At 40.1% G+C, this 27,649-nt stretch overlaps 1 protein-coding gene across 2 annotated transcripts in view; it reads left to right on the top strand.

Moving 5' to 3' along the window:
• The window catches only part of LOC119492776 (protein yippee-like 1), a 39,919-nt gene extending 16,969 nt beyond the window's left edge, over positions 1-22,950 (top strand). For both annotated transcript variants that reach the window (XM_037777510.1, XM_037777509.1), the window contains exons 3-5: positions 15,595-15,638; positions 20,505-20,613; positions 22,744-22,950. In XM_037777510.1, coding sequence (XP_037633438.1) covers positions 15,595-15,638; positions 20,505-20,613; positions 22,744-22,833 — 243 coding nt within the window. In that variant the 3' untranslated portion in view covers positions 22,834-22,950. The remainder of the gene's footprint in view (positions 1-15,594; positions 15,639-20,504; positions 20,614-22,743) is intronic.
• The last annotated feature ends 4,699 nt before the right edge of the window (positions 22,951-27,649 follow it).

A 27,649-nucleotide genomic window follows, 5' to 3' on the forward strand; every position in this document is an offset into this window, starting at 1 on the left:
AGTTTAGAAAAGGAAGGTTCTGCAAATATCCTTCAGTTGAAACACAAAGATAATGCAGAAGAAAGATGTGAGATACAGAAGAATCAAAACATCAGATTTAAAGCCTTGAAGTGTCAGTTTGATTCACATCTTCTTGTTTGTAATCAGGAAGTTCATTGGTTTTGAGAAGTGGAAGAAAAACAAGGAAGAAAAAACACCACTAATAATAATAATAATAATGAAACTAAATTTATATGACAGAGTTCATACAACGTAGGTGGCTCAAAGTGTTTGACTTAACGAACACACAGCAAGATGTAAATTCAAAGTGTGATTGAAAAAGAGTTTTTATTTTGATGGATTTACAATGAGGAGAAAAACAAGACAAGAATACAAATATCATAAATAAATCTAATAAACATCAGTTGTAAAATAATATATAAATAGAATATATGCATAGAAAAAAAGGAACCATAAAAAATAACAATCAAAAACCAAACGTTATATCAATAAAAATCAAATAACAGATCGGTCATTTTTATTTTTATTTTTACTTTTATCAATAATCTCTGGAAGGGAAGCTGAGTATCTTCCTTTAAATCTCTTATATTATTTCTTTTATGGCTTTTTTTTTAACTATTAAATTATTAAATCTTATTTATATCTTAAGTTCTGGATCTTAATTACTTTTATAATGTTTTTATTGTAACGCACTTTGTAACTTTGTTTTTGAAAGGTGCTATATAAATAGTTATTATTATTATTATCATTATTATTATTAATAATAATAATGATAATAATAATAATAAATAATAATAATAATAATAATACAAATATTAATATTAATAATTAATTATGAGAAAGAAAAGTAGCAAATCTTCACATTTGAGAAGCTGAAACCAGAAAATTCTGGGCATTTATTTGCTGAAAAATGTGCAACAATTAATTAGATTTTTTGCTGATCAACTACCTTTACTAACAATTTCAGCTCTACAATGAATGACAGAAAAACATAACAACCTAAAAGACAAGTGTAAAGTGTTTAAAAGTAAATATGACAATAATCACACAACTTTCTGTAATTAATTTATCAATGGCTGCTAGTTTATTGAAGCTGGAAGATATTTTTAGTCCCAGTCTTGATCAGAAACCCGCTATTAAACGTGTGAATGACTGAACAGTGAGTTGTTGGATGAGACCATTAGCTCTGTCGCTGCAGGTCAGCACATCATTGATACTAGAGTACTTCCGTGTTTATGAATCAAGCAGTACACTAATCAGCGACGGTCATCTCTGCAAACTTCACCCCAAAAGTTCCTGTACTTTCAAAAAGTAGTACCCCCCCCCCCGACCAGGGCCTTTGTTAGGGTGTAAAAAGCTCCCGTAAAATGTCCCCAGAACCTAATTTAGACCCCTGTCCCCGTGGTCGAAACGCAACAAGTTCCTCAAAAGATTCTTGGTTCCGGGGGGAAGTTCCTGTGGTGGAAACGGGTCTTTTAAAGTTCAACTCACCCTCTCTGGTGGTTCCACGTGGTCTGGAGTGAATAGAAGAGCATGAAGTGGAGGAGAATAGAGAAAAATGCTTTGAGAGATTATTGGCGTTGACGCAGCGAAGCCATACGCCCGCCGGTGCCAAAAACACCAACTAGAGGTCAGCTGCTAAATGTGTCGGCTTGTAAATGAGGTATTTCTGGAGCTGTGGTCTCGGGGGTCACACTGGGGATGATTATTGTACTGATGACCTGCGTGGCCTCAGATGCCCCAAACGTCTATTTGAAGTGATGAGGTTTTGCATAGAATAGTCATCTAAAAGAAGCTGCACGCTTGATTCTTTTGGGCCATTTAACTTCTGCTCAGTTTACCCACGTAAAACCAAAACCCAGCTTTACTTCTATTTACTTTAATTCTTCTTCAGCTGCAGATTTCTAAGTGACAATTGATCAGATGTGTGTGAGTTCAGGCGTTGGTGCTCCTGAGGTCAGCGAGGGAGAGGCTGGAAATGTGAAAGGGTGTTATGTTAATGTTTGTTTAATTAAAGTCACGCCATGTTGTTGAATGCTGGAGAACCAGTAGCACCACAGAGCTTCAAACTGGGAGATAAATTAGATTTATTACCTCACAGTAGTAGTAGTAGAAGCGTCCCAGGGAGTTCCCCAAAGTGCTGAACTGGTCGGCCGCATTAGGAGCCAGTTTGGTTTGTGGTTTCTATTTACATAAGCATCAATTAAACTCCTCTCGGATTGTGGTTCATTTTGAAGACCGTGGTATTTAATTAGTTTTCTATTGCTGTTTGCATACTGTAGATAGGAGAGGCACTGGAACTCTACTGTAGTCTGATGTAGAGAGATACGTTCTAATATGTGGTCGTTATTTATTAGCTTCTGATAGATGTGGTTATGTTTGGGTTTGTTGTGGTTAAGGTCGGAGGGAGGATCTGCTTTATGCATGAAGACAAAACTCACAATAGTTTTCTAGATAAAGTGGATAAACGTTTTAGAGTGGACCAGGGATGACGTATTTTTGTCAGCATCACCCTGGTTCCCTCGACAAAAACCCAACGGGATTGTTCCATCGGGTTTTGGATTATTGCAGAAAATAAACCCTGTGACAAACACAAGTTTATGATACTAACACGTTTTTTTCAGCAAGATAATCTTCACAAATCAACACCACTTTAGTGTGAATTCAGTCGTCAGAAGTAAAAAGATAACATCAGGCTATAAACAAACTACATCGCGGTCACATGAGTGCGAGTAACGAGGCTGTAAAGGCGGACGAGTCGGCGTGATGACGTTTAGTAGTCTCATTTAGCCACTTGTTAGTAACTGCATTTTTTAGGACACATACAGGGCTCAAAATTCACGAGTGGGATATTTACTGATGTATTTGATCTTGTAGAACAGACCTTATTTCAGACATCTAACTAAAGAAACATTAAAAAAAACCATTGACTTTGAGACGAGGGAACTGAAAGTGCTAAAATAAGAAACTCATTTCCGGGGTTTAAGACTCATTCCTGAATCACTCTATTGACCACCTCAGTGGAAATTTATCCTGTAAGAAGAAGATAACTAACTATAAAATATTTTTATTAAACGGCCAACACAAACACATCATTTGCTATCAACCTCTTAGATTAAATTGATTCACAGTGTTGTGCAAACATCACTGCAACAAGTGACTTTTGCATTGATGGCGTTTTAAGTGTCCACATTTTGTAATCACTCCGTGTTTGTCTTTATTAGGAGTTCAGAAAGACATCCCCTGCCAACATCAGAACAAAACATTTTATGAATTATAAACTGGCTATATCTTACACACCAAAGGTCATATTTTGCATCATCTAGTCACTAAATTGATAACAAGATGTGTCAGGTGACAAACTCCTGCATGCTCTGCTGCAGTGTTGTATCTATAACTGCATTCTTCACTGTTATGTAACTCCACAACCTGTTTGGAAGCCGCTGCTGTAGTGAAACCGTCTTCACGTCAGAGTTCCCTGTTTGTAATCTGATCTGTTGGCCTTCAAGGAAGTTTTGGCAAATGTCTCACCTCGGTGCGATCTTGGCTTCCTCTCTTGAGTCTGAATGTACCTCGGCTCTGCAGAATTTAGCAGGAAACTCGAGTTCACCGGATATAAACACGTCAGTTTGGACAGATTTTTCTCTGATATTAATGGAACACATACTGTCTTACAAGTTTTGGAAATAAAGCTCTCTGCTGCACGTTTTCGGTTGGACTTTTTAGTTAACTTGTGCATCACGAGGTCAGTATTAAGTATGAACTTTGCCAGTTTCCCAGGAGTCACAGGATTGTGGTAATTCTTAATAACATTAAATGCAAACCGTGTCTTCTTTATCGCTTGGGTCGCACTTTCTCAGAAGTTTCGGCATGTGCGCCAAATGAAATAAAAATCTTTATTCATATAAGTTGTGTATTCTTTAAACAAATCTTTCCAGAAATCCTGATTTAAAGGAGTTTAAATTAAGTTACTGTCAAAACGTTTTCTTTATATTGCGTTAAATTACATTAAACTACATGCAGGTACTAGAACTAGAGCTGAAGTGATTAGCCAGCTAATCAGTTTAATGATGGACAACAAATATTTTTTGTAATAATAAAATCTTATATTTTCAACAACAATTGTTTTACATTTTTTTTTAAATAAAAATTCTAAAAATGCACTCAAACATAAATATTTGCAGGTTTTCATCACCTGCTATGATAGAAAACTGAATATATATTTTGGACTATTGGTTGGACAAAATGATCAACATCAATATAAAAAGCTTAATTTTGAATTCTTATTGATGAAATACTAATCAGTTTAATTGATAATGACGTTCAGTGACTTATAAGCTGCTCAGCATTAAAGACTCAGAGAGAGACCCCCGCAGTGAAGAGTGAACCGGGTTACGTTTCCTGGTGTATTGGGCCGAAGCCATCCGGTGACTCCTGACAAACGACCTCATTTAGTCTAAACAATCCACTTTAATAATAAAGTGGATTTGATTAAGGGGATCTTCTTTGGGCAGTCTGTCTTTTCTCACGGAGGTTTCACAAAGTAAACATCTGTATCTGTCAGACAACATCTGGCAACGTTGTTAGTTTAAACAGGCTGGTCTCATACGCCGTTGGTAGCTTTACTTATGAAAAGTAATGCACTGTGCGTTGTGAATATCCCACAAAATCAATTTGTATGTAATCCACGTAATCGTGAACCAGGAAGTATAAAGAGCAACAAACATAAACACAGGACTTTCCTCCAGGAGATTGCTGTCCGTGTCCCGTGTGAAACCAGAAGTCAACGTTGATTTATTTGTGTATTTTTATTGCCTAAACCTAACCAAGTAGCTTCCTGTAAAGACGGAAGTTTATTTTGAAAAAGACTGTATGCATGTAACGAGCAGAAATTGACACGTGTTGCAGGACATTTGTAGGAAAACGCACGAAAAATGAGGACTAACCTTTCATAAGATATCAAAGGAACTGCTGTTTGAGGATACGTTGGTTTAATGGACAAATGTAATATATGTGATAGATCATAGAGTATCCAAGATCAGGTAAGGCAAGGCAAGGCAGCTTTATTTGTAAAGCACATTTCAACAACAGGGCAATTCAAAGTGCTTTACAGAAACATTCAAGAACATTGCGACAAAGTGCAAAAGAACATTAAGACATAATTAAAACAGTTATAAAAACATTAAATATTAAAGATTAAAAAAATAAAAACAAGCTAAAAATAAAAGCTAGGATAGAGGTTAAAATAGAATAAAACACAAAGGAGTAAAAGCTCTAGTTCAGTATCAGATCATTAACTGGTTTAATAAAAGGCAGCACCAAACAGGAAAGTTTTAAGCTTTGTTTTAAAAGAAGAAGTTGGAGCGGTCCGGCAGGTTTCTGGGAGCTTGTTCCAGATATTTGGTGCATAAAAACTGAACGCTGCTTCTGCATGTTTAGACTCTGGGGACACTAAGCAGTCCTGATCCAGATGACCTGAGAGGTCTGGATGGTTCAGAACATAGCAGAAGATCAGAAATATATTTTGACCCTAAACCATGTAGTGCTTTGTAAACCAGCAGCAGTATTTTGAAATCAATTCAGGTGTGAGTCAGAACAGGTAGATAACATGATCTCTAGGTGCACGATATTTGTTTTCATGCAGGTACACATGCAGTTCTCAGTTGTAGTTCCCAATGTACAATTACATAGTAAAACAAATACTTAAGATGATACAGAAAGCAATTAAGAAATAAAAAAAAAATATTGCAAATATCAGCTAAACCTGTCATGCTGTGCAGTATTTACAATCTTTAAATGCAAACTGTAAATGTGAGGAAAAGTGTCCGAAATCAGATCGGATCTTTAAAACTGTTGAAAGAAATGCGACTTTTAAAGAAACTTTTCAAAACTTCCTGCAACTTCCTCCAAGTTTCACACAATTCTCTTATGCAAATTAATGATTGCAAACAAATTATAATTCAAGAAAAACTCAATTATCATTCAAGTTTTTAACTCGTAAAGAGTTTAGTCTGATGTAATGCATAATAGTGGAACACAATCCACTGCATTGAACATGTTCTTGATCACTTTTAGGGCTTCAACTATATTACTATTATTGTTTTGATTATTCAATTAAATGTTCAGTCTTTAAAATGTAAAAGAATATATGTTTATTACAAGTTCCCAGATCACGAATATAATGAACAACAGTACAGAACTTCAATTTAAAATGATATAAAAGCAGCAGATGCTCACATTTAAGAAGCTGTAACTGGAGAGTGTTTGGCACATTTGTTTGATAGATAACTTTCAGCATTTAAATATCTGATTTTGCAGATACAGTATTTTCCACATCTTGATATACAGTAGATGGATTAATATCTTGATATTGATTGTGACCATACTGCCCACAGATCTATTAATAAAGCTCTGTATTGGCTGCCACGCCTCGTTAGTATTTGTGTGTTCAGTCGTCCGAGGCAGCATCACCAGTCCTCAGCATCAACCCTTCTAAGCCGATTATGTTACTTAGGAGAAGATGACACCGTAGTCTGGCGTTTTCCACTCCACGCTGCCAAGGGCCACGCGCCCCCGTCCGTGTTTGATTTTCATCTCATGTGAAATTCTTATTAACTTGTGAACGGAGTAGAGAAAAGGGGGGGGGGGGACGGGGACTAGTTTACCGGGCCGTGTTAATAACAAAGGAGGAGGTGTTGGAGGAGCTCTGCAGCTCCTGGCAGACTGCTGATGCTGGAAATCTCCTGAGCCAGGTATAAAAAAAACTGTTTCCCTCTCCTCGAGCTTATGCGCCGAGTCTTCGAGGCATGCCAGCCGGCGAGCAAAAAGATGCAGATGGAGCAGCCCGAAAGAGAGGATTAACCTGAGCATACGGGCCAGAAGGAAGTATGGCAGCCCCCCCCTCCCTCCTCTCCATCCCTTCAACCACTAAACTACATACTGTATGGGAAGCTTCTGAAATAAGACCTGAAGTTTTCTTTTCGCAGTAAAACTCCACTTCAATTAATGGTGGATGTTAATGAGGCTGCTGCAACTTTCATTATCTATTAACCTGACCACTATTTTCTTTATTATTAATCAACTTTAGCTGTTAAGTCTATAAAATGTCAGAAAATAACACAGCTCAGTTTCCCAGACGCCACGATTGTGTCTTTAAATGTTTTGATTTGTGCGACAAACAGTCTGAAACACCAAAGTATTCAGTTTACAACGATATAAAACAGAGAAAAGCAGCAAATCCTCACACTGTAAGAGGATGAAACAAGCCATTGTTTTGGCGTTTTTGCTTGAAAACGACTAATCGATTAATGAATCATTTCAGCTCCACGCACACTTCACCTTTAGTCTTAAAGGTCCCATATTGTAAAAAGTGACATTTTCATGGCTTTTATATTATAAAGCAGCTTTAAGTTCTATATAAATACTGTGAAAGTATCGAAACGCTTAATCCACAGAGAAATACTATACACCATATACTATACTAGTATTCCGAAACTGAGCTTTTGAAACAAGCCGTCAGGATTTCTGTCCATTTGTGATGTCACAAATCTACAATATTTAGACCATTTCACAGTTTTAAACGTAAACATTCTCAACGTGTCCAACAGTGTATTTCCGGTTGCAGTGTATGTGAATGACATCAGCTGACAGGAAGTAAACATGGACCCAAGCTGTTGCCTAGCAACGCAATTCTGTTGCAATTCCATTGCAATGTACTAAAACGGAGCGTTTCAGACAGAGGGTAAATACAGGTATATTCAAGCAGACAGCATGAGGAAAATAACTTTTTTTTTTTAAACATTAAAGCATGTAAACATGTTCTAGTAGAAACCCAAAATACAAGTATGAACCTGAAAATGAGCACGATGTGGGACCTTTAATCAGGCTGCGTTCACACTGCAGCAAAAAGTCTGTACGTTCTGACATTTTTCCCTCACGTTCCTATTTATAATCAGCAAAAAGCAGCATAACGGCCACACAGGAAGACGTGTATGCAATGTTTTACAATAATGTTGACAATGGCGGATTTGCCAGTTAAAATGTGTAGTAATTTTGGCAACAATGGGTTTTCAATTTCATGCATGAATAAGTCTAAAGGCTTCTTGTTGCGTCTTCAGTCGGCTGCTTTTAAAATGACAACCCTGTGAGAGAGAAAAGGATCTGAGGATGAGGACTAACCGATGCGTTTGGCAAATGTGACGTCATCTCCAGTAACGAGTTGCTAAGGAGTGTAAACTTCCCCCAAAACCAAATAAAGAGCAGGACAGAGCCGCTAACGTTAACCCGGTGTTACCAGGTGTAGCCTATTTACTAAATGACGCAAAAACAGTGCATTCATGTCGTCCAGGCAGAAACAGGTTAGTTTGTGCATCAGTGAATACATGTCTACATGTTCACAGAGCTATATTTATTTATGATACTGTATCTAAATAAACTAGGCCATTTTAGGACATAGTTGAAAGACCTGTTTTGAGAAAACTGCCTTTAAAGCTGACACACTAAACATGTCTGGTGTTACTATGTAGATATTACAATACATGAGGCAATGATGCTGTTGGACTTTAAACGCAGTGTATATAGTTTTGAAGGGGTGATATTCTGAGTTCTGGTTTTGTCAAACAGACCTGGCAACCCGCGCAGTTAGCCTTAACTCTGATGTCATAGCATCTTGGCTCCCACGCAGTGAATGTCCACATTTTTAAGGCCTTTACACAGCGATTAATGCGCACGACAATATATTTTTTCAAACTGTTCTTTTTGTCATGAATACTTTCACACAGAACACAAATATTACGCTGCGAAAAAGCATCATAATTTGTTTATTGGAACGAGGCAATAAAGGCATCGAAGAGATCAAATGCATACTTTAAAAATCATTAACACCGCATTACATTAGATTGCACTGCATCTAGGTTCAGTTTTCAACGATCCATCGGCTGACACTTGATGTGTATAGGAAGTGTTTCATTTTCCAGACTGGTTTTGAGGTTTAAGTCTGTCGTAAGACCTTACTTGTCACAAAAGGTGTTGCATAAACAGGATATGAAGTCTTTTGCATACAGAGTTCTGCAGAGTGGACTCAGTCTCATGCGTTGTGCGGAACGGGTTGAGTTGCGCCTGTATTTATATTTATATCAACATTAGCAAACTTTATTACTCCTTTCAACCTTGACAAAGGCAGCGCAGATCAGATCCACCACTTCCGTTCTTACCTTTCACAATAAAAGCCTTAGACTTATAATATTCTAAGGCGAGTATTTCACATTTTTGTGTCATTATTGCATCACGCCCCTGGTGTGTAAAGGCCTTCAATGAGTATTTTTTCCCAACAAAACCTGTAATCCCTCAAATTTGAGTTATTTGATTAATGTAGTTAGCTAATATTATGATATTAGATGACTACTGTGAGCTAGTTAGCGGGGCGTGCTAACTTTAGAGCAGACAAACACAGAAAATAATCAATTCTTTGTAATTTAGCTTGAGTTTTTTGTTTTTGGAAAGGGCACCTTTCACACACTCTTTGTAAACTTGAGTATCAGCCTTAGTGATCTGCTCCATGCACGCTGTCCGGCTACAGTTCCTAAGACATGATTGTACGGTCAACTGGACGACGGCTGTCAGCATGAAGGCCAACAAGTAAAACATAATAACAGACTTGACTTCATTTCTATCACCCAAAACACGCTGAAAACAAGAAGTGTCGGCACAAAATCCGATGTGACATCTGTTGTGATTGTCATCCTGAGCACGCTGCATCTTTTCCACATCGCCGTCACTTCATATTTTTATCAGATATATGGGTTACATCCTTCAGCAGATAGGAGCCCCATCCTGAAATCAGATAGCGGTTTGAGAGCAGAGGACCTGCAGTGTGAACGTGGTCCTGGAGCGGGACGACGCAGCCTGAATACTGAGGAAGAGGAGGAGGAGGAGGAGGAGGAGGAGGAGGAGGAGGCGGAGGCGGAGGAGGCGGCTCAGAGTTTTATTCTGCACCTTGGCTTCGTCCCACCCATCAGGCTGATGGAAGACCCCTCTAATGGATTGATCACACTTTTCTGTTCTCGCCATTAACAGACGCATTTCCTTTTGGGGGTATTTTGTTCCAGCTGGAAGTTGGCCAGTTTGACTCTGGTGGTTTACATGTGGCTGACGTAACCGTGACACAACACTCAATCTGTTACTGTTCTCCCTCTCTCTCTTTTAATATCATAATGAAACCAAGCGTCAGCGAGGTTTAATTAAATATGTAGTAGCCACACTAGCAGAGGGGCTCTATGGGATGCCAGTCAGTCGGCCACCACGTTGGTCCAGACGAGGGAAATATCTCAACTGGTAGCGGAGGAGTGAAATGACATTTTGTCCAATATTTTGGTATATGGCCAAATGGTGTTTAGTGCTAATGTTATCATGCAATAATGCTACATTAAGATGGTGAATGTGGCTTTAATCAGACAGAACTGCCTTTTTGTTTTCCTTCAGATAAAATTCAGATAAAATAAAAAGATTTTTCAGATAAAACAATGTGTGAATAATTTGCGATTAATTGGATTAACTATGGACAATCGTGCGATTCATTGTGATTAAATATTGTAATCGATTGAGCAGCCCTAATTGACATGACTTTTAATCACAAGACAACAAATAAATCCAAGATATTATTGTTTTCTGATGAAGTTAAAACGTTTGTTTACATCAGAAAACATAGACCCATCTTACTATTTACTATATATCTTCAGTTCTGATCAGCTTATCATCAGTTAAATCTCTCTAGAAATACACCGATCAGCCATAACATTAAGACCACTGACAGAATAACATGGATTATCTCGTTACAATGGCACCTGGCACTGGGGGGGATATATTAGAACATTTTGAACTTTGTGTTGGAAGCAGAAAAAATATGCCAGCGTAAGGATGTGAGCGACTTTGACAAGGGCCAAACTGTGCTGGCTAGACGACTGGGTCAGAGCATCTCCAGAACTGCAGCTCTTGTGGGATGTTCCCGGTCTGCAGTGGTCAGACTAAAGCACCAAAAGTGGTCCAAGGAAGGAAAACCGGCGAACTGGCGACAGAGTCAAACCCGAGGTTCATTGATGCACGTGCTGTCCTAATGTTATGGCTGATCGGTGTATATCTATATAATACTCTAGTACAGTATGTCTGTGAGTTATTCATATGATCAACGAGGATTGTTCCTTTGAAATAGCTTGAATGTGAGCAAGCTTGTAACATTACCTTTTTTAGATAAAAGTATTGCAGAACATAGTGTAAGGTTGTAAATATCAGATGTTTAATCCTTAAAAATACTCCTTCAATTGAATATAAATAGAGCTTTTGGGGGTTTAACAGGATGCATTTAAGTTGGAGTTGAACCTTCGCCTACCACAGCCGGGCATCTGTTGAGACAGATGGTAAAGGTCGACCTCAGCAGGTTTGTTAATAGCTTCAAGTTAATCTTTATTTCGCCAGGGCCAAAATAGAAATCCCCCTTTTTGTGTGAATTTTGGTGAAATCAGATTTGTCTGAATGTGAGACCGTCAGAGAGCTCGCTGCTCTCTCTCTCTCTGCAGCTGAAGCTTTTTTTTTCTGCCTCTCGGCGGCGTTTGGATTTGTATTTAGTGTGTTTGGCTGAAGGAGCGGATTTCTCTGAGCGAGGTATTGTTCCCCTTCAGTCCCGCGTGGTCAAGAGGGATTCAGGGATTTTTGGAGATTTGCTTTGTAGAAATTCATTTCTCGGGGAAACAAGCGTTTTAAAACAAATGCAATTGCGGCAGCTTAAAAGGAAAAACGAGCTCGGTAACCACACTCCCCGCTTGCTCATGTTTTATTAAACAGAAAAAGAAAAAAAAAAGAAACCTGTGGGAGTACTTCCAGCCTGCATCTGATTCTCTCTGCACTCTTACATTTTGGAAACAATCCGTCTAATAGGATTGTTGAGAGTCTGCTGGAGGGTTTTAGTGCAGCCCCGAGAGCTGTCTGGCTGCTGTCTGCATCCAAAAAAACATGATCCGACTGTTTCTTACTGATCTTGGAGGATTTTGCAGTTAGATTCTTAACGGGCTATGTGACAAGCATCCTCCTGATGTTTTTTTGTAGCCCAGTGATCTACAGTACAGTGCAGCAGCTCGGGGTAGAGAGAGACAAAAAATCGCTGCCAAAGTAAAAATAGACTGTGGGAAACAGATAAGGGCAGCGAGAGACGGAGCCGTCCCTTTTTGCCAGTGGTTAAGTTGATGGCTGAGCCGCTGATATGACACCCAGCTCTTGTCACATGGAGTAACCTCCTCCCTCTCCTCTCCCCCTCCCTGGTCTGTAAACACTGTGGAGAGGACTTGTTGTTGACTCCACAGGGACCGACCTAGTTCCCTCTCGCAGCTAAAGGTCACATGTCTTGTGGTTCTGGACTGTATGTGTGTGCAGAGTTTACTTCAAACACAAACAATGAAGGATGTAACAGCGAGACACCTACAGTGACCAGAGGAGGGGAGCAGAGAAATGAATAATAATCTCCTATTATCTGAAATAAAAACTTTTCCAGTTCTGAAACATGCTGACAACACCGGGGCAGCTGAAAGTCGTCCCCTGAGCCTCGGCGGTGGCGGTGGTGGTGGTGGTGGCTGTGGTCAGCGGAGGAGGAGGAGGAGGCAGCTGGTGCTCCTATTAGGCGGTATTAGCTCAGCGCCCTCAACCGCAGCCACAAACTTATCTGCCGCACTCATTTGCAATGGAAAAAGCAAAGCCGATTGGGGCCTGTCTGCCGGGCCGAGGATGACGGGGCCGGAGGAGAGAAGCCTGGCAGGCTCTGTCGTCACCCACTGTGACGGCTTTACTGCTCCATGTTTACATTAATATACAGTAACGTTGTGTGTGGACTCAGCGGCCGACGGACAGCATGTTATTTATAAAGACAGGTTTTATTTAACCTCCTAACATTCATCACCACTACATGACTGGTTTAGTGTTGTGTATTAACTTATTTATCTGTTTATAGTAGGGCTGTCAATCGATTTAATCGTGATTAAAATGTACCTTAAAGGGAGATTAAGTATTTAACACTCTTATCAATATGGGAGTGGAAAAATATGCTGCTTTATGCAAATGTATGTATATATTTATTATTAGAAATCAATTAACAACATAAAACAATGACAGATATTGTCCAGAAACCCTCACAGGTACTGCATTTAGCATAAACGATATGCTCAAATCATAACATGGCAAACTGCAGCCCAACAGGCAACAACAGCTGTCAGTGTGTCAGTGTGCTGACTTGACTATGACTTGCTCCAAACTGCATGTGATTATCATAAAGTGGGCATGTCTGTAAAGGGGAGACTCGTGGGTACCCATAGAACACATTTACATTCACATATCTGGAGGTCAGAGGTCAAGGGCATTTAGCGTACATTTGGAACGATATTTAGCCTCCTTACCGACAAGCTGGTATGACATGGTTTGTACCAATGAGTTCCTTAGGTTTTCTAGTTTCATATAGTGTCAGTACTCGAGCTTTAAAACAGAGTCTGCTACACCCTCAAAATTGCAAGTCACGTTAATCCAATAAAAAAAGGTGTTATTGCGTTAACTTTGACAGCCCTAGCATTAACTTATTTATCTTTTTATTATCATTTCATACATGTGATTGTAGTAATTTTTCAGGTTTAGTTTGAAAAAGCAGGAAAAAATAAAGGGTTGAAAACTGCCTTATTTTAAAGAGGACCTATTATGCTCATTTTCAGGTGCCTACTAGAACATGTTTACCTGCTTTAATATTACAAAAACGCTTTATGTTTCTCATACCGGCTGTGCTGCTGCTCCTCTTTTCACCCTCCGTCTGAAACGCTCTGTTTGAGTCAGCTGGCACACTCTGTTGTGATTGGTCAACCGAATCAATCTCTTCAGACTCCGCTCCAGCTCTGCTCGAACTAGCTTTGTTTGAGGGCGTGCTAAAGTAGCCGCTACGCAAAGTGTGTTACTTGGTGACATCACCATGTTACGAAAGAAAAGGCGGGACTTGAAGCAAGGCATTTCAGGAGCAGTGTTTCTGTGAAGGAAGAGTAACTCCCTTTGGCCTGGACTTTGTAACTTTGCAGACCTTTTACATGCACAAAAAAAAAAAAATATATATATATATATATATATATATATATATCACACTAAAGGAAAGGAGAAAAGCACAAAAGCATAAAGGTCCCGACACACCAAGTCGATGGTCGGCCGTCGGACAGTTTGGGGCCGTCGGTGAGCGTCTGTCGGCTTGGTTTTAGCTGTATTCTTTGCGGTGTGTTCGAATGCAAGACCGGCTTCACTGGATATAACTTTGGGTTTTTTTGTGCTTCCATGGAGTTTGTGTTGGACTCTGAGTTGTGGTGGAGGCTGGTCGTTTGTTGGCGTTAGGGGACTCATTTCTAACCGAACATTAGCGACGGCTACGAGCGCGCATGACATCACATCCGTTAGATGAGGGCCCGGGTTCTTCACATTAAAAGCAGTCTACAGGCTGATAGAGGAAACCCAGAAAGTCGTGGAATGTCTCATATTTTAGGTCAGGTTACAACCTGTTCACACGTTGGCAATAAAAAAGATTTATACGTGTAAAAAATGACATACAGTCCCTTTAATTCCAGCCTCATTTGGAAGGAAATACATGTTTGTTGCGCCTTAAGTACACAACATTTTGGTGAGAAAGTAAACAGAACAGTGTTTGTTTAGAAGGAAACTCCACAGGGGACCTTTAACATAACTTACTCCTCCATGCATTCGAGCTCACATGTTTTCAGTATTTACTCCTTTGGGGTTGATGGGGATGTTTTAAATCATTAAATCAGGGCTCAGTATCGTAATCAGCTGTCTGTGTGTGTGTACAGTTTACATAATATCCCACTATATCTTGGCTCTGTGTTTATTGATGTTTCACTCAGAAAGCTCAGATTGTCGTCATTGTTCAGGCATTAAAGTCTCTTCTTCTATCGGCTGTTAGACGCTGCTCTAACAGCTGCTTTGTTGTTCTGCAAATACACTGAATATCTGTAACGCTGCGTGTCAACAACGGAGCCTGACGTCTTTGCAGCGGGGAAAACTCGGGGGAAAAAATGTGACTCTTGGTAGATTTTTATCTAGACTTTTATGTAATCTCATTGATTTTGGCAAAGAGCTTTATGTAAAACACACCAGCAGCCTCTTTCTTCCATCAACTTTCCATCTGTCTGTAAATTTCCAAAGCACTAGCAGCTTTTCACATGATTGTCTTAAGAACAAATTAAGTACACAATTTAAATTTGAGTTAATGTTTTCTGCCCTGATGTAACAATTAGTAACAAGGAAATACAACTTCAGTTCTCAAGAAACAACAACATCCCTGTCGTCATCATTAAAGTTACGTGGTGATGATAGACGGGCTCATTTTATTTCTTACCTCCAGCCAAACTTGTGTGTGTGGGAACCTTGACAAGGTGGAGGAGCAAGTATGCACAGCAGTTACTGGGAGAAAAGCACCCCAGGGCGTCAATTGCTGACATTCTTGTACTCAGCGATGTGGTGCAGCTCTGTATTGTCTACTTACATGGTTTTCTCTCTCTCTCTTTCTCGTTTCAGTCATTTCAAGGCAGTCAAGGAAGAGCCTATCTGTTTAATTCAGTGTAAGTATGAGACACCCACACACCTACATTTCACCTCATTTATTTCCCTCCAGAGATGTTCCGATACTATTTTTTCCTTCCTGATACTGATACCTGAACTTGCGGTATTGGCCGATACTGAGTACTGATCCGATACCAGCGCGATAAATATAATTTCTTCGTCACTTTTGGGCTATGTTTGTGGAATTTATCTCGTCGTCGTTGTAATGCAGTTTCCAACGTTTGCTGCTGCGGTTCGTCCTTTTTATCCCACTTTGCATCGGTGAAGTTGTTGTGCTCGTTCACGTGATGTATCTTCAAATGTTTTATAAGATTGCTGGTGTTGAAATTGGCAACTAGGGATGTTAATAATTAACCGTTTAACCGTTAAGAGTTTTAACCAATTAATGCTATCGGTTAAACGAAATATTAAAGATTAATTTAAAAGCTGAGCAAAACCCAGAGGAGCGGCTTGTAGCTTTAAGGAGAAAAGCGGCTCCACCTTAACAGCCCACCTTAAGAGAGTCTGAGCCGGAGTTACAGATACAGGAAGTTGGCTCTGGTCTTGAGGAGTTGTAGCATATATTCACCGACAAATTAACTGTAAACACCCTGCTACAGCTACTTCCACAGCTATAACGCCACCAACAACCCCACACTCACCGCCAACACACACACGGTCTGTCGAACACTCGCTAACGTTACGCCGCCCGGACAGACTGTATGTGTGTGACAACGGCGAGCACGAAGCCACCGGCAACGCTGCAGCTGCTAACGTAGCACAAACACACACATGGTTTGAAGGACACTTGCTAACGTTACACCGGGCAGACACGCAGCTGAACTGGTGACTCACATAAACTGCAGCTGGCGCACCGCTGCATGTGACACACTAATCTTGTCGGCTAACGGTTAATAATCGGTTAACGAGGGTCGATTATCGGTTAAAAAAAAAATTCTAAAATAGCATCCCTAATGGCAACACTAGTGCCCGAAACGGAAGCCTTACATATACTGTACATATCGCTGTTTTACTTCCACTGAGACATTTTCCTCTCTCTGACTGCCGTTACACTCTCCCCTAGCTCCACACTGTTGTTGTTTTCTATCATCATGTGACAAATGATCTGCAATCAGTTCTTCTTCGCTGCTCTAAAGCAGTAGTTGCCAGCGGCAGCCATGATACATCTAGAGCGAAAGCACAGTGAAGGCTACTGTTTTGGAACGGCGAAGAAGAAGAATTGATTTCTGGTTAAACAAGCTGATGCATTTCCAATACTGGTATCGGAACAACTCTAGTGGAAGACTTGTTGCTCTTTTTGTGCTTTTGGTTTATTCAGTGTGTGATTTACAAGTGATCTGGGGCTTGTAAATAAAAGTTACAGGGACCAACAAGAAGCTCATTTGTTGGTTGGAGTCATAAAACGTGTTCACACTGTGCTTTTGTTTGAGCTTAAATCAGAGTTCAACTGTCCCGTCTTCACCTAAACCTGCTGCTTTGCTGTCACACTGTTGTTTTCTGTGCAGCTGTTAATGAAGTGAAATTAGTCTCAAAATGGTCACAAATGTGTTTTCCATGATCTATTATATTGCTGGACCGTGTTTGGTCAGTCTGAGAATTTGTGGCTGTTCTTCTGCTGGGAAAAAAAAGCTCCATAATATTTCTCCACTGCATAGCTGTTTACGGCCGCTGACTGCTAATACAGGTCAACATTATATTTTAACACAACTTGTAGAGCAATGTCCAGGCAGATGGAGCCACAAACACCTTTACTATATAAAAAATAAAAAAACAGTGAAAAACAAGGGGTGCGTTCACAGCCCACTACCGCAGAATTTACTGCTGATTTTATTCCCAGTAGTCGTATTCGATTATCCGTTTCAACAAACACATCACACTACATTAGATACACTCAGCAGATGCTTTTGTCCAAATTCCCCCTACCCCCATATAAACACCCAGGAGAGGGGGGAAAAATAAAATCAATGAAATAGAATAAAAAGTGAATAAAGCTCCTCTCCTCGGAAAAAAAAACATTGCATCCCATCGCCTCTTTGTCACCTGGGGGTCGTTTTATCAGCGCACCGCTGCTAACGATGTTGTTAGCGTGGCGTGTTTTCATCCTGTGGGAGTAACAACACATGCAAACTGGAAAACAGCGGGCTTAAAACCAATGTTAGACCACCTCTCTTTGGCGGAGTTCTTGGTCCAAGCATGGACTCAGAAAATAACGTTCATATCACCATAATCTTTGTGTGAAAGCAGCTTTTTTAAAGATTTTTTTTTGCATCACAGAGAGTCAAAACCAATCTGATTCCAGTCTACACCCAGTAATGATGAAAAGCCATGCTGTGATTTGATATCAAAAACTTTTGACATTTTGAGATTTCTGCAGGAATTGCATTTTTCGGCGATTGGATGGCGAGCACATCTGTTCAGGAAACTGCTCAGAAACCCCCTTATTGTCAATCTAGCTAGGAAAGCCATCCATCCTCTGAATGCTCTAGGTCTCTAGTTTGTGGCTGTAAAGTTTCATGAGGCTGTGATTATCCTAGAGGTCACCACAGGTCATTTTATACAGTGAGGTCAAGTTTCGAAAAAATGGTCTACACACTACAATGAAATGGCTACTATGGGGACTAACATATATCATCACACATGAATACAGTTGGGCTCATTGGATCGAGAGTCTTAGCTTTACAGTGATACCCAATTTATGTAATTCCAAGACTGTTTAGGGACCTCAGTATGCAGAAATATTCAAATAGTACACCATTTTAGAATAGGAGAAAATATCACATTTATACTTAATGCAAAAAACTACATATTTGGACCCCTTTGAAAAAGGCCATGCAAGTTTTTCCATCGCAAAATTTAGCCTAACTTTGGAGCGGTATTTAGACTCCTTCCCAACAAGATAGCTAGCAAAACTGAACCCGCTACAGCCTCTGAAAGACAGTAAAGTCGGATGGGATTGCCCGCGATCTCAGGGGGTTAAAACCTGGCTGAAGTCAATGTTATATAATATGTTTAATAATGTTTCAACTGCAATTAAATGACTATATTTTAATGTGAATCAGGTCCTAACTACATGTTAAAATATAGCCGATAATATGCTGTTGAAATCTGGATCTAGAAAACATCGATGTCAGTGGATGCTCCAGCAGCAGCCGCTGGTTAACACCCATCTCTTTAAACCCATGAGCCACTTTTAGTGGTTTATTTCTTGCTTGGTTGGTTTTTGGGTTTTGGCTCTCAGTCTTCATGAACCACACAGAAGTTTTCTCTCCCCCAGAGGTCTGAGACATTTTCAGGTGTCACGGTGCAGCTGCTTCGTGCCACCCGACTCTGAATTACATCGTTCCTGCCTGCCAGAGTGAATAGAATAAAGAAGCTCTCCACAGACTCCAGAGTCCTAATAAATCATTCCAATCATGCCCAACGTGAGAGCTCCTGAAACCCAGCGAGCAAGAGTTATGGTGCTTTAAAGGTGAAAAGAAGAAAAGAGATAGTGTAGAATCATTTACTTTGGTGGGAAAATTTAAGTTTTGCAGACTTGTTTACATATAACCCATTGTTTATTTATCTGCGGCATTTCCTTTAATTAAAAGCTAATCAGCAGTACAGTGTTTACTGGGAGGGAGTGTTGTTAGTGTGATCTTTAACAAGACAGAAATTACGAGCATACGAAAGAATTTCAGAAAAAAAACATTTCTCTGATCACATAAATAAAGTATTGGCAGTATTTCCATTTTGACTTTATACTTTCCCCCAGGACAGTTATCTAAAGATATATCAGATGAGATAAGCTCACAAAATGTCACTGTTGTCAGGTAAAGAAATGACTCCAAAATGTCAACTGTTTGGGGACTAAGCAATGTAGATGTTTGGTGATGTATTTGTGACATTTTGGAAAGAAATTTCAAGTGCAAAAAAGTACCCAAAATCTCATGTATGACAAACTGGAAATATTCATATTTTCACTAGAGCTGTCAAAGTAACGCGATAATAATCCACAAATATTTTTTTTTACCGCCACTCATTTATTTAACACATTGACACAACTTGTGAGCGAAGATACTGGCATCATATGAAACTAGAAAACCTAAAGAATCCATCGGTACCAACTATGTCTTACTAGCATGTCGCGAAGGAGGTTAAATAACGTTTCAAAGTTACGCTAAATTTTGGCAAAGAAAAACCGTCATGGCCGTTCTCAAAGGGGTCCCTCGACCTCTGACCTCCAGATATGTGAATGTAAATGGATTCTATGGGTACCCACGAGTCTCCCCTTTACAGACATGCCCACTTTATGATAATCACATGCAGTTTGGGGCAAGTCATAGTCAAGTCAGCACACTGACACACTGACAGCTGTTGTTGCCTGTTGGGCTGCAGTTTGACATGTTATGATTTGAGCATATTGTTTTATGCTAAATGCAGTACCTGTGAGGGTTTCTGGACAATATCTGTCATTGTTTTGTGTTAAGTTAATTTCCAATAATAAATATTTACATGCATTTGCATAAAGCAGCATATTTGCCCACTCCCATGTTGATAAGAGTGTTAAATACTTGACAAATCTCCCTTTAAGGTGCATTTTCAACAGAAAAAAATGTTCACGGAGTCTGCCATGTTTCTACAGTAGCCCAGAACGGACAAACCACTCTGCCTCTGAGAGAGACTTTTATGTTTTTACCTGAAGGCCGCCATAGTTCTCCGCTACACTTGGAGGAGTGATCGGAGGGGTACTCAGTCGGTTGCAATCTGCAGCCTCACCACTAAATGCCACTAAATCCTACACACTGCTCCTTAAAGTGACAGATTTGAGCCTTTCTTGCAGCGCTCTCCGTGACCTTTTTCTCCACTTCCTGTCTCCCCTGCAGGGTGAATGTCGGCTGCGGGCCAGCTGAGGAGCGGGTACTCCTCACGGGTTTACATGCTGTGGCTGATATCTACTGTGAAAACTGTAAAACCACCCTGGGCTGGAAATATGTAAGTCTCACCCGAGCCCTTTTTTACACCATCTTAATGTTTCTTGATGCACCGCTTAACGCCCGCCGCTGCGTTGTTGTGCAACTTTCTTGGCTTGAAAGACAAATTATGCAATTACAGGTCAAAGGAACAAGGTTGCTCTCATTAAAGCATTGCTTGTTAAAGCCATGGTGACAGGTTTTTTTTGCTCAGGGTTGTATTTAGGCTCAGAGATTGAGCACTCTGTGGTCTCCTAGCGCGCGAGATAATTACAGTGCCGAAAGGTTGGCTGCAGACAGCCAGACTGGTACCTCCGAGAGTCTACAGTGATTAAATGTCAGGCCATTTTGAAGAGGCTTGTCCCGGTAATTGTCGGAAAAGACTATAGAAGGGTGTAAAATAACTGAACAAAGTATAAGACAGGGACTCACTTAAAGCAGCTCCTTCAGTGACAAAAACAATTAGAGAGTCTCACAAAGGCCCCGCGAGCAGAGCGGAGCTGGTTTACAAGGCAAAGCAGGCTGAGCAAATAATCAAAGCCACGGACGCACATCTACATCCTGATTCTCCCGAAGCTCAGCAGGACAGGGAGACGCATGCCGGAAATCATCCGGCACTTCAGGAGATGTGTTGTCAGACAGGAAGTTAAGACGACTCAAAGAGGTGATTTGGTCACTAGAGGAAAGCTTCATTTCCAGTTTTACTCTGCGTCTCTAAACTTCCTGCTTTTCTCAGATAATAATGAGGCCAATGCATTTTTTTGCATAATTTACTTAAAGAGGACCTACTAGGCTTCTTTTCAGGTGCATCCTTGTATTTAGGGTTTTTTACTAGAAGATGTTTACATGCTTTAATGTTCAAAAAACGCTTTTGTTTTCTCATACCGGCTGTGCTGCAGCACCTCTTTTCACCCTCTGTCTGAAATGCACCAAAGCCAGCCTTTACGCAAATGTGTTACTTGGTGACATCACCATGTTACGGAAGAAAAGGCAGAACTTCAAGCGAGGTGTTTCTGTGGGGGAGAGTAACTCCCTTTGACTTGGACTTTAGGCTTTTTAACTTTGCAGACCTTTTACATGCACAAAAGAAACTAAACATAACACACTAAAGGAAAGAGAAAAAGCACAAAAGCATAACAGGCCCTCTTTAAAAATATCTAAAACACCTTTTGACGACTACAGTAACATTTAAAGTTTCTTCATATGGGAGAAATGATACAAAAGCAAAATCACTTACTAGCTTTCAACCACATCTCGTAGTCTCTGTCAGTGGATGGAGTTTGCTCAGTTGTCATGGAGATACTTGATAACAGATGGTTTTATATATGTGTTGATTGGTGCCTTCAATTGGGGTCGTGTTTACCGCGTTCACGAGAAGAGTCCATATGAACGCCCCCCTCTTGTGCTATTCACAACCTTCGTAACCTCGTTCTGAAAGCTTTGAGTTCACGAGTTGTGACGTGTTTGTTGACGTTGTCAGAAGTTCACTTTTCGGTACATAACAAATAAATTTATTGTAATTTTAGTCGTATATTGTTTTACTTCATAATTTTATAATATGTCTGAGGAAAATGTTGATATTCCCAACAGCCTCATCTTTGTCATTATGCATTTCCTGCATTACCCTCTTGCTAGCTTGCTAAATTGTTAGCCTCTGTGGCTTCTAGACGCCGACAGTAACATTAATATTGTCGTTGCTTAGCAGCGGTTTTCTTTAGGACTTAACTACTTGAACGCCGAGCATAACGTGTACACGACTTCCCATATTGTAAACACGAGCTCACGAGTTTCATTTGAAGGCACCGTTAGCTCCACCCTCTCGTGTCACAAACCAAGAAGGCGACGGCCAAAATGCCAAACTCAAGGCTTCAAAACCGTAGTCCATAAACCAATGGGTGACGTCACGGTGACTACGTCCACTTCATATATACAGTCTAGTAAACAGTAACTAAAGCTGTCATATACTGTAGATGTAGTGGAGTAAAAAGCACAATATTTCCTTCGGAGATGTAGAGCAGTAGAAGTATACAAGGGCATGAAATTACTCAAGTTAAGTACAAGTACTTTAAATTTGTAAAGTAAATGTACTTAGTTACATTCCACCGCTGTTTGTAACTAAAGTTTGTCTCTCTTTTCTGTTGCTTTTTTACAGGAACACGCGTTTGAGAGCAGTCAAAAGTACAAAGAGGGAAAGTTCATCATCGAGCTGGCTCACATGATCAAGGACAACGGATGGGAGTGACGCTGCTCTTTTCTTTTTCCTGACCTTGGAATGCTCTTTAATGAACTGCGTGGAGCGACGACCATCGACCACCCCGCCCTCCCCTCCCAGACCCCATTAAAAAAAGAAAAACCTCCACCTCCACCTCCACCCTTCTCGCCTCCTTCACGTGCACACACACACCCACCTGCTCATCGTGAAACTGAAAAAGAAAAAAAAAATGACGACGAGGAAACGGAGCAACTGTTGAAAAATCACGTCACAGGAGTCCTGTCGTTACTTTAAAGATTGTGTGTTCTCCTTCGCAGCGCCGGAGCTTTTTGGGTTTGACGCCCTGCCGGCCCGCCCGCTCACTCTCACCCCCCCCCCCACCGAACCACGCTTTACAAGTGATTGTGGTGAAATGGCGACCACTAAGCGAAAGGAGATCGACTTCACTGAGGGGTTTTCTTTTATTTGGCCCACCCAGCGAGACGGACGAAGATTATTTTAATGTTAGTTTTAACTTGTGGGTTCGGTAAGGTTTTGGTTTGATGGCAGATGGATGTTACTGGTTAGCATTTTATTTCCCTGTCAAGTCTGTCATGTTTTGTCTTTTTTTTTTGTTGTTGTATCTCTGCCTATAGCTGAGCATGCTTTTCTTTGCTAACGTCCAAATGAGCAATCAGGGACGGGTGAGGAGCGGAGGGGGAAAGGGAGTTTATTGTAGTTACAAATATGTAGCAGCATCTTGCTTTTTTAAAAAAGTGGTGAACGGATGGGATTGCAGTCGTGTGGGATTTTATTTTTTTTTCTTTCTTGTGAATTTTCTTTATTTCCCCCCTTCTGGTACTTCTCAGCACCCAAAAAGCATTGAAAGCAGCACCTCCTATTTGTTGGACATAAATGGATATATATATATATAAATATATAGATATATAAATAAGTGCGATAGTGGCTGGTCCCATTTTGCAAGCGAGTTGAAAAAAAGACCTGAAAAGGAGCAGAAATAGTTTCTAGACTGGGGAACGTGACATCAGTGGCCACATGTCATAAAGCATCAGGGCAGACTGTATTATTCCATCGTCTAGTAATGAAATAATAAGAGACACAACTACATATGAATATATAAATATATATAAACACACATACTATGATTACATATCCATAAATACTATGAAAATGTTCGTAGTACGTAGATATTGGAACATTGGATTCTAAATATATATTTGCTGTCATGCACATATGTATATATGCATATGACTGTGTATATATGCATAGTGTGTGTGTGTGGTCACGCATTACACAGTGACATACTTGAACGATGCTACTTCGTTTGCACGTTGCAGAGGCCTTTGGTTCATCTCAGTTTAGAGGCAAAACGTTTGTTCGCTCTTTATTTTTCTTTAATGGCCTTCTCACAGATGATTGTTGGAGACGGAAAGAAAGTTTGACCTGGACAGTTCGAGGGTTTTTTGTCGTCGTCTCCGTTAAGACTGTAGTTAGATGCTTCTAGATCATTTGATTTTAGTTAAATTAGGGCTGTCAATCAATTAAAATAGTTAATCGCGATTAATCGCACATTTTTTATCTGTTCAAAATGAACCTTAAAGGGAGATTTGTCAAGTATTTAATACTCATATCAACATGGGAGTGGACAAATATGCTTGCTTTATGCAAATGTATGTATATATTTATTACTGCAAATCAATTAACAACACAAATCAATGACAAATATTGTCCAGAAACCCTCACAGGTACTGCATTTAGCATAAAGTATTTGCTCAATTCATAACATGCAGCCCAACAGACAACAGCTGTCAGTGTGTCAGTGTGCTGACTTGACTATGACTTGCCCCAAACTGCATGTGATTATCATTAAGTGGGCATGTCTGTAAAGGGGAGACTCGTGGGTACCCATAGAACCCATTTACATTCACATATCTGGAGGTCAGAGGTCAACGGACCCCTTTGAAAATGTGAATATTCGAATATTCGAAAGTTGCATTAATGTGTTAAAGAAATTAGTGCCGTTAAAAGGAATTTGCCTTAACGTGTTATCTCGTTGACTTGCAACATGCAAGAAAGTACCCAAAAATTGGTAAAATCTCATGTATGACAAACCTAATATCTCATATATGGAGGAATAATTGAGATAGAATTGGAAATATTCATATTTTCACCCATTTGTATCTCCAGTTTTGATCATTTTATTTCATTTTTAGTCTCAAATTTGTCATAATTAGAACATTACCATTAGTGTATAATAACCTGAGAATCGTTGTGTTTTCGTTAGCTTAGAATGAGCCCTTCATATCTACAAAGGGAGCAGGTCTTGACTCTAGTATGACATGGTTGTTACCAATGGATTCTTCACGTTTTCTAGTTTCAAATGATACCATTATCTTCTAGCTTTAAAACTGAGCCAGCTACAACCTAAAAATCGCAAGTTGCGTTAATGCGTTAAAGAAATTAGTGCCGTTAAAACTTAATAACTAAATTTGCGTTATGATCGCGTTAACTTTGACAGCCCTACTTTAAATAATATCAACAAATTCTGCTTTTCCTGTGTTTTGCTTGAGAAAAGTGCAGTTTCCGATGATTCTTTGCTGCTATCGTAGAAATCTCCTTCCCCGCTCTTGTAGGTCTTTTGCACTTTATAATGCTTATCCGTCTCTCTCTCTCTCTCTCTCTCTTTATCTCTCTCTCTCTCTATCTCTCTATCTCTCTCTCTCTCTCTCTCTCTCTCTCTCTCTCTCTCAGAGCGTATGAATTGTCTCTTTGTGATTTGCCTCTAAGCCGTATGAATCTTGTGCCTCTTCAAAACATGAACAGCCTCCCCTCTTATTTTTCTGTTGTGCAGTGCATAACTCCGAAAACCTTTGTGTGAACCGATGTGTCTTCCCCCCCCACCTTCTGGTTCAAAGTGGCCCTCAAAAATAACGTTCTTCACCAAAATCCTCATTGAGATCTTCCCTGTTTTTCTTTTCTTTTCTTTTTTGTTTCGACAACAGAGACTTGGTATACATACATGCTTATATTTTTAAGATTTAGAGGTGCAAAAACAGATGGATATTCAGTATATTATTTCTCAGAATAAAGCGTAGAGGAGGAGGATGGATTGGCAGCGGGTGGAGGTGGAGGTGGAGATGGAGATGGAGGTGGGGCAGGGCGGGATGGGATGGGAGAGATTTAAAAATCAGCAGTGATTGATTACTTTGCCGGCAAGGTCAGTCAGATCACTCGACCTTTTATCCTAAAAAACAATGACAATGCAAACCCTTAATAGTTAGCAGTGAGATACCTACTTGAAAATATAAAGACATAAACAGCTGAGATATTGGCCCGTGTTACAGTTTTTTGTACATAAAGTAACATATTTAAGGTTTTATACGTATTTCTACTGGGTTAGTTCTTTTACTTCCCCAACTTGAAGCACTTTTGTTCACTGTACCTCTGGCTGTGTGTGTGTCTGAATGTGTGTGTGTGTGTGTGTGTGTGTGTGTGTGTGCATGCATGTGTATTAGCCCACATGCATGCCTGCACACGAAAAGTGAATGTTTCTTTTCCTCAAAACAGTTTATTTCTCTTTTTGTTTTTTTCCTCCTTTTTATTTTGGTTTGGAAGTGTTTTTTATTTGTCCTGTCGTTTTTTTTCGCAGCTGTTTGGTTTCTCTCCCGGTGATCTGTGAGGTCGAGAGCCAGGTTAGTTTGTTTGGAAGTGATTTATCCCTGTTTTTTTTCTGTTAGCTTGTTTATTTAGCTTGTGTGGTGAGAGCCCGTTAGAGGGCCGATGTTTAGGTCTCTGCTGAGCCATGTAGACATTGAGGGGCGAGCTGGAATCTCCCACCATGTCGCAGGGGAGAGCCTTTACCGAGACCCTTTCGCCACCACAGTCAGTCTCTCCTGTATAGAGGGCTTTCAGGTCATTAAACGCACCCTGCTGGCGGCCATATCGGAGGTCCTTAGCTTTTGGCAACGCTTGGCTGTGAGTTTCTGATTGTATTTCTTGAGAACTTATTTATTTTTGTGCTGGTTTTGACTTAACTGTAACTTCCCGGATCTATTTGATTTATTTTTTGATCGTGTTGCGCTACCTGAGCTTAGTCGCTACATCCCAGTTCAGGGGCTGCATTCTTTGACGTTTGCATTTCAAGACTCTGAACAGGTTAAAACAAGGCCTGTTCTATGTTAAACACTCCTTCAAATAGCAGCACTCTGTATCCCACGATCCACTGCATACCCGTTGTTTAAAGAGCAACTCAACAGCAGCTGAAAGTCTTGTTTTTGCCACCAGATTCGACTGTTATCAGGCCATTAAATAGGCGTCATCAGTCTCTATAAGCACCATAGATGTGGGTCAGAGTACGTTGTATTTCGTAAACCCAGAAAGTCGCAAAAGGTCTAATCTTTTAGGATAGTTTACAACTTGTTCACACATTGTCAATAAAAAACGTTTATGCATGTAAAAACTTACATACAGTCCCTTTAAATGACTTTACAAAGAGTGCCTGAATGCACCCTTTGGTTTGATGTCCGTGAGGCTACGCTGGCCTTCACTTCCTCCGAAGGGGCTGCATCATTTCAAAGGTTGCAGCTCCTGTATTGGGATGCAGCTTTTATGTCAAAAACCAGCCAGTTTGTTTAGTTTTAACTTTTTCCAAACTCATGGAGCAAAGAGAATGGCTCTGGTAGCTACGTTTGGAAATCAAAAAAACCTTACCAGACCATTCACATCTTCTTAAATTGTTACTGAATGGACCGACTTGTTAACTGTTACACAGCCAGCTCCTCCCAAAGGACCTCCGAGATGGCGCCAGCAGTGGCCGCCTGCAGAGCCTCTATACTCTCCCTTCGAT

Source organism: Sebastes umbrosus, chromosome 8 (genome assembly GCF_015220745.1).
Source record: "Sebastes umbrosus isolate fSebUmb1 chromosome 8, fSebUmb1.pri, whole genome shotgun sequence".
Lineage (NCBI taxonomy): Eukaryota > Metazoa > Chordata > Actinopteri > Perciformes > Sebastidae > Sebastes > Sebastes umbrosus.